Source organism: Perca flavescens, chromosome 13, assembly GCF_004354835.1.
Source record: "Perca flavescens isolate YP-PL-M2 chromosome 13, PFLA_1.0, whole genome shotgun sequence".
In the NCBI taxonomy this organism is placed as follows: Eukaryota; Metazoa; Chordata; class Actinopteri; order Perciformes; family Percidae; genus Perca; species Perca flavescens.
This window is the reverse complement of record NC_041343.1, coordinates 32,336,588-32,344,588: the sequence shown is the minus strand read 5'-3', so window position 1 is coordinate 32,344,588 and position 8,001 is coordinate 32,336,588. Positions and strand designations below refer to the sequence as shown.

The following is an 8,001-nucleotide window of genomic DNA, read 5'->3' as shown; positions in this document are numbered from 1 at the left end:
AAAAAAAGTCACAAAAAGGTTGTAAAAAGCAGGAAATTTTTTTGAAAAAAGTAAAAAAAAACATTGAAAAAAGCAGAAAATAATGCGTTAAAAAGTCACAAAAAACGTTGAAAAAAGCAGAAAAAAAGTTGAAAAAAGTAAAAAAAACGTTGAAAGAATCAGAAAATAATACGTCAAAAAAGTAAAAAAAACGTTGAAAAAAGCAGAAAATAATACGTTAAAAAAGTCACAAAAAATGTTGAAAAAAGTAAAAAAAACGTTGAAAAAAACAGAAAATAATGCGTTAAAAAAGTCACAAAAAACGTTGAAAAAAGCAGAAAAAAAATGTTGAAAAAAGTAAAAAAACGTTGAAAAAAGCAGAAAATAATACGTTAAAAAAGTCACAAAAAACGTTGAAAAAAGCAGGAAAAAATGTTGAAAAAGTCACAAAAACGTTGAAAACGGGTCAAATGTGACCTGAGGAAAATACGAAGGTTAAAAAAAACCCTGGCTCAATGGAATAGAACGGAATTCTACACTCTCGTTTCTGATTGGACGATAACACTTACGCTCAAGCTGACCAATGAGCGAGCAGCTGAAGGTATATAAACCCAGTGTGGCCGTATGGGAGTCACTTGTCTTTCTGCACGCTGAATAGAGAATGTCTGGAAGAGGTAAAACCGGAGGCAAAGCCAGAGCGAAGGCCAAGACCCGCTCCTCTCGTGCCGGGCTCCAGTTCCCCGTCGGCCGTGTCCACAGGTTGCTCCGCAAAGGGAACTACGCTCAGCGGGTCGGCGCCGGAGCTCCGGTGTACCTGGCGGCCGTGCTGGAGTACCTGACCGCTGAGATCCTGGAGCTGGCTGGAAACGCTGCCCGCGACAACAAGAAGACCCGTATCATCCCCCGCCATCTGCAGCTGGCCGTCCGCAACGACGAGGAGCTCAACAAGCTGCTGGGCGGAGTGACCATCGCTCAGGGCGGCGTGCTACCCAACATCCAGGCCGTCCTGCTGCCCAAGAAGACCGAGAAGCCCGCCAAGAAGTAAATACCCGGAACCGGCTTCAACCAAACCAACAACAACGGCTCTTTTAAGAGCCATACACATCCAACTAAAGAGAAATCCTTGTAGAGTGTATGTATATAACGTTAATTATGCTTGAATTATTATAACACAATGTCTTAACATATAGCTACACAAACACTTGGTTTGTTTTCTGGTCGCATGTTTAACTTTTAAGCACGTTTAGCAAAGTTAAACGAGATAAATCCCCAACTTGCCTGTAAATGCAAGCATACCAACACTAGAAAAATGTGTTAATAGACATTTACAAAAAATAAATGCAGTCATGTTGAAATGGCAAATACCAACAGCCTATGCAACCTAAAAACGCACTCTCTCACACAAACTCAGACACACACCAGTAGGTTACTTGAACTAACTAAGTTAATGAAAACAACTAAATATTAAAAGTTAATTTAACCAGCATCTCCTATTTTTAATAGTCAAACGCATTTTAATTAATTTCATGAACTTAACCCAGAAACTAAACATCCCTATTCCTGAGTGATACACAATTATTTCAGTGTAATGACATAAAGTTATCTTTCAATAATGCTACAACTATTTCCAGATTTTTGTTTCCGTGCACAAACGTTGGCCTTCGAATTCCTATGTTGGACATCGTACAGAGTTCATATGTGACGACAGCTCAACATTCTCGGTTTCTTTATACTGCTATGATGTTGAATTTTATTATCTACTTTCAATAAGTTAAAATTGTAATAAACAGACCACAGAAACGCTCACAGATGTAATTGCAACGATATCTTTATTTGATTAAAATGACAAACAAGAGAGAATCAGAAATGAATCACTTTAAGGAAAAAATGATTCCTGTTAACAATTATTACTTATTATTTGGATATCTCCACCAGACTCCATGTAAATAATCAGGACTTTTAGCATGTATAGAGCCAGCATATCTCCACCAGACTCCATGTAAATAATCAGGACTTTTAGTGTGTATAGAGCCAGCATATCTCAACCAGACTCCATGTAAATAATCAGGACTTTTAGTGTGTATAGAGCCAGCATATCTCCACCAGACTCCATGTAAATAATCAGGACTTTTAGTGTATATCAGAGCTAATCTATGAAGTGCTATGATGACTTGTTTAAGACAACAAAAACCTGCGTGACTATCACAGAGCTGCTGTTTCTGTCTTACATGGGGAACAGCATATGCCCACTGAAGGTGTTGTGTTTATTTACATTGTCATACACCTTGCAGTTAGCCGCCAAACGCACAAACACGACGTCTCCCACCTCTAGCAACAGCGTGACACCATTAGCGGTACTCCCGAAATGTTGATTCTGTTGCCCATATGCCATGAAAACGTTCTCTGAGTTCTTGACCAACCATCCAGCTGAAGCATGGCTGCCGTCTCCGACTGCACCGACATGCCACTCAAAGTTGTACACTCCTCTCACCGGGGCAGTGAACACACCTGTTGGATGTTTATTTTTGTCAATTTCCAAATAGAAATTTAAGAAATTGTTTGAACAGCAACATATCAGTGAAATATATAAGAGATGCACAATACATCATAAAAATATCAACTAAAAGTTGTGTTGTTGCCGCTGACAGACTCAGATTATTATTCCAAGTGTCTGACAACATTATGGGATGGATCCCTACAGAGATAGACCTTTTAGTTAAAGAGTAAGATCCTTTTAGTTTAACATGAAATAGCCCCGAAATCACCATCACCAAACTACACCAGACTCCATATAAATAATCAGGACTTTTAGCGTGTATAGAGCCAGCATATCTCCACCAGACTCCATGTAAATAATCAGGACTTTTAGCGTGTATAGAGCCAGCATATCTCCACCAGACTCCATGTAAATAATCAGGACTTTTAGCGTGTATAGAGCCAGCATATCTCCACCAGACTCCATGTAAATAATCAGGACTTTTAGCGTGTATAGAGTCAGCATATCTCCACCAGACTCCATGTAAATAATCAGGACTTTTAGCGTGTATAGAGCCAGCATATCTCTACATGTAAATGGGTGAATTAAGGGTTTATTTCAATCAAACCAGAGTGGTGATTGTTGGAACAGTGGAAAGATGAACCAAGACAGCTTTTGGTTAGTTAGTAGGGGTAGAACCCTATTGTTCATGTTCAAATTTATTATTCATTGTCTTATTAGTAATAGAGCTGAGAGAATTTTTGACCATGTGTTCATTGTTCATATCGGTGCATCCTTAAAAACGCATTGTTAAAATATCAGGACTACCTGTGTTTGAGTTGTAAGCATTTCCGATGTTGGTGATAACGTTTTTGTAGATCAGGACAATGTCCGTGGGCAAGGGTCCAATAGTTGTTTCACCTGTAACCAGCAGAGAGGCTGAGAATGCAACCTGTCGGACTGAGAGACAGAGAGAGAGAACAATGTAATTTTAAAAATCATCAAACATTAAACTGATCATTTTGAGTCCTATCTCCTCAAAAAAATGGCACAACATGAGAAGCTATGATCTGTAACTGAAGCGTGACAGTTAAAAGCATGTCATCGTTACAGAAGAAAACAGCAAACACAGCTGGTAGTAGAGATGTTGTAGAGAACTACAAGTAGACGCTGTAGAGAACTACAAGTACCAGAATATCATGCTTCTTCTAGGAGTTATCTAACTCATCCACGCTTTATCTAACCCATAGCTATGATTACAACCTCTGCAGGTTTCACTTATTTAGAATAAATTATAAGTTTTCTCTCTCCCTCATCCTCTGCTCCTTTCTCCCCCTCATCCTCTGCTCCTTTCTCCCCCTCATCCTCTGCTCCTTCCTCCCCCTCTCTCCCTCATCCTCTGCTCCTTCCTCCCCCTCTCTCCCTCATCCTCTGCTCCTTCCTCCCCCTCATCCTCTGCTCCTTCCTCCCCCTCTCCCCCTCATCCTCTGCTCCTTCCTCCCCCTCATCCTCTGCTCCTTTCTCCCCCTCATCCTCTGCTCCTTCCTCCCCTCTCCCCCTCATCCTCTGCTCCTTCCTCCCCCTCATCCTCTGCTCCTTTCTCCCCCTTCATCCTCTGCTCCTTCCTCCCCTCTCTCCCTCATCCTCTGCTCCTTCCTCCCCCTCATCCTCTGCTCCTTTCTCCCCCTCATCCTCTGCTCCTTTCTCCCCCCTCATCCTCTGCTCCTTCCTCCCCCTCTCTCCCTCATCCTCTGCTCCTTCCTCACCCTCTCTCCCACATCCTCTCCTTCTTCCTCCCCCACTCTCCTTCATCCTCTGCTCCTTCCTCACCCTCTCTCCCACATCCTCTCCTCCTTCCTCCCCCACTCTCCTTCATCCTCTGCTCTTTCCTTCCCCTCTCTCCCTCATCCTCTCCTCCTTCCTCCCTCTCTCTCCCTCATCCTCTGCTCCTTTCTCCCCCTCTCTCCCACATCCTCTCCTCCTTCCTCCCCCTCTCTCCCTTATCCTCTGCTCCTTCCTCACCCTCTCTCCCACATCATCTCCTCCTTCCTCCCCCACTCTCCTTCATCCTCTGCTCCTTCCACCCCTCTCTCCCTCATGTTGAAAAGAGAAAACAATACCTTGCAGTTGTTGCTTCAGATTGTCCAGTTCAATCTTCAGCTGTGCTGTTTGTTCTGCAAAAAAAACAAAGTCTGATCAAGACCACTGGTTCTCAAATGGGGGTATGTGTCCCCCTAGGGGTCCTCTGGAGGACTGCAGGGGGTAGATGTCCCTCTAGGGGTACTTTGGAGGACTGTAGGAGGTATGTGTCCCCCTAGGGGTCCTCTGGAGGACTGCAAGGGGTACATGTCATTTTTTGCTAAATGTTTTTCAGTTACAAGTCTGTAGTTACTTCTACTGTCCTCCTTTTTTCAAAGGTTTTGTCATTTATTTTTGACCTCTTCTTACCTTTCTTTATGACTTTTTTCTCCAGTAATTTTTTGTCCCTTTTGTCGCCCTAGTGTTGCCTTCCTTCCTTCCTTCTACAGATTTTTGTTTTTCGAAGTTTTTATTTCGACCTATTCTTTTCGACCTTACTTTTTCCACTTTTTTTTCACCTTTTTAAAAAAGTTTTAGTCACCTTTTTTCAGTAGCATCTAAATGTTTTCCAGGTACAAGGCAGTTGTTTTATTTCTACCAAAAAATATTTTATTAGTTTTTTTAAGCCATGCAACCCCTAACCAGTGCGAATAGTTTTTCTTTTTTTTTTTTTTTGTTTATTTTCACATTTTTCTTCTTTCCATACATATAGAAAAACAAAAGAGTAGAAAAAAAGAAAGAAACAAATAAATAATTGTTACAGGTCTACTACGCCTTCGTTTAGTTAGTTAGCAGTGTAGATTTTGTACTTCATGTATACACAGACATCGCATATATATACATATAGACATACATTCTCTACACAGCTTTTATACAGATCGTAGACCATATTTAAATACATTATGTGGGCTAATAGTTTTTGGTAGAAAAGAAAATGAAGTCTCTATACATAAAGAGGAAGAATACAGCGATGTCAGCAATAGATTTACTAAACAACTTCAACATTTAAATGCTTTTTTAACAAAAAATTGGGAATAGACCATAGAAAGAAGGAAGGAAGGCAAGAATAGGTCGAAAATAGTAATACAAACTTAAAAAAAAATAAAAAAATATGAAGGAAGGCAACACTAGGGCGACAAAAAGTGACAAAAAATTCAAATAAGCGAAAAAAACTTAAAAAGACCAATTAAGAAACAGAAGAATAGGTGGAAAATAGTATCAAAAACAGCGACAGACGGTAGAAAAAAAAAGGAAGGAATGAAGGCAATAACTGGTCGAAAATAGTAACAAAATGCAACAAAGACTTTGAAAAAGTGACAAACTTAAAAAACAGCGACAAAAACGGTCATGTACCCCCTGCAGGCCTCCAAAGTACCCCCATTTGAAAAATACTGAAAAACAAAGAATAATGGAGTAGTCATTATTAAATGAATCTCAAACTATTTAGATAATCGATGAATTGGTTTGAGTCATTTTAATGTAAAAACATTGAATCTCGCGTGATGTCAGCTTGTTGAATGGGAATATTTTCTAGTTTCTTCTCTCCTCTATGACAGGAAACTGAATATCTTTGAGTTGTGGACAAAACGAGACATTTGAGGACCTCATCTTGGGCTTTTTGGGAGACACTGATTAACATTTTTCACCGTTTAGATCAGGGGTCACCAACCTTTTCTAAACTAAGAGCTACTTCATGGGTATTGAGTCATACAAAGGGCTACCAGTTAGATACACTCTTCTGAAATAACAAATGTGCTCAGTTTGCCTTTAGATATATTGTTTAATGATGTTCATCTATGTGAAGACACTGATCATGTTAATGCCTTTAGTCATATATGATTATTAATCATTAATGATTCTCATCTATGTGAAGACACTGATCATGTTAATGCCTTTAGTTATATATGATTATTAATGATTAATGCTACTCATCTATGTGAAGACACAGATTATGATTTCTCAGAATAATTATCAGCAATGACTTAACAAGGTGGGAAACGGTTAATATCAATATTAAATTTTCATTTTTAGAACAGGCCTGGGGGCTACTCATGTATAATAACACATTTATCCAGATGATTATCCACACATTAATTCACAATGAAAATAATCTGTAGCTATTTGCAGCCCTACTTTGCTTCACTACATAGAAAAATACATATTTTACTCCTTTTGGATACCTCTGAACTGAACACGATGTAAAACAACAGTAGTTCAGGAGGCTGGCTCTGTTATTGGCTGCAAACAGGACACATTTGAAGCTGTGGTGGATTCTTACCACAGGCAGTTAAACTTTTTAACACTTCATCCCTGATTGTGAGATAAGACTCATAATACATCCCAACTGCACTGAATGCACCTTGCACAACAGGTTTATCTACATCCTATCATTACTAGGGAAACAGTTGTACATTTTTGCTCCCCAACTTGCACATTAAGTTTATCTATATCTATTGAAACAGTTGTACATTTTATTTCCAAATTGTATATATTTTAAATATTGCTTGTGTAGTATTCAATTATTATTTAATGTATATTGTTTCCTATTGTTTAATGTATACTCTGTATGTGTGCTGTGTGTCTGATATATTGCTGCTGAAACCGTTGTTTCCCATTTTTTGGGATCAATAAAAATCTATCTATCTATCTATCTATCTATCTATCTATCTATCTATCTATCTATCTATCTATCTATCTATCTATCTATTTACATGGAGACAATTTAATGACTCTACCTTGATTCTGCAGGCAATCACAACTTTCACTTGCAGAGACGGCGCCGAGCAGCAGCAGCCACAGAACAAAACTCTCCGAGATCTTCATTCTGATGTATTATGACCTTGTTTACCCGTCAGGATGCTGCTCTATATAATCTTATTATGTTGAAAGTCTGGTCCTCTTATTCAGTCAGGCTGTCAATTCCACGAAATGACCAGTTTGGACATGGAGGCTGATGACCTTATTTGGTAAAGTTAGTGAATGGAATTTGGCCTGACGGTAAACAGTTGGTCAGTTTGCGTAGGCCTACGTGATTGAGTAAAGGTCCATCCTATTTGTGTATAAAACAAATGATTAACAGAGAGTTTCAGGTCTTTGGATTTCATGTTAATCTATTATCATAAAGCACATAACTATAAAGAAGTTATTACTCTTAAATCTCCCCCTCTCTCTCTCTCTCTCCCTCTCCCTCCCTCTCCATCTCTCTCCCTCCCTCTACATCTCTCTCTCTCTCTCCATCTCTCCCCCTCTCTTTCTCTCTCCCTCTCCCTCCCTCTCCATCTCTCTCTCTCTCTCTCCCTCTCCCTCCCTCTCCATCTCTCTCTCTCTCGTTACACAACACCCTGGGTTGAACCTGAAGTTACCTCGTTAACGCCAAATCTTGCCTCATAGTACAGGCCTCTGAGCTCTACCCAAAACTCTCTGTCACACACACACACACACACACACACACACACACACACACACAC

General features: G+C 39.8%; 1 protein-coding gene across 1 annotated transcript in view; it reads left to right on the top strand.

The window, feature by feature from the left end:
- Window positions 1-627: 627 nt before the first annotated feature.
- Window positions 628-8,001, top strand: part of LOC114566874 (histone H2A) — a 14,011-nt gene continuing 6,637 nt past the window's right edge. Inside the window, exon 1 of the mRNA XM_028595701.1 lies at window positions 628-653. Coding sequence (XP_028451502.1) covers window positions 641-653 — 13 coding nt within the window. The 5' untranslated portion in view covers window positions 628-640. The remainder of the gene's footprint in view (window positions 654-8,001) is intronic.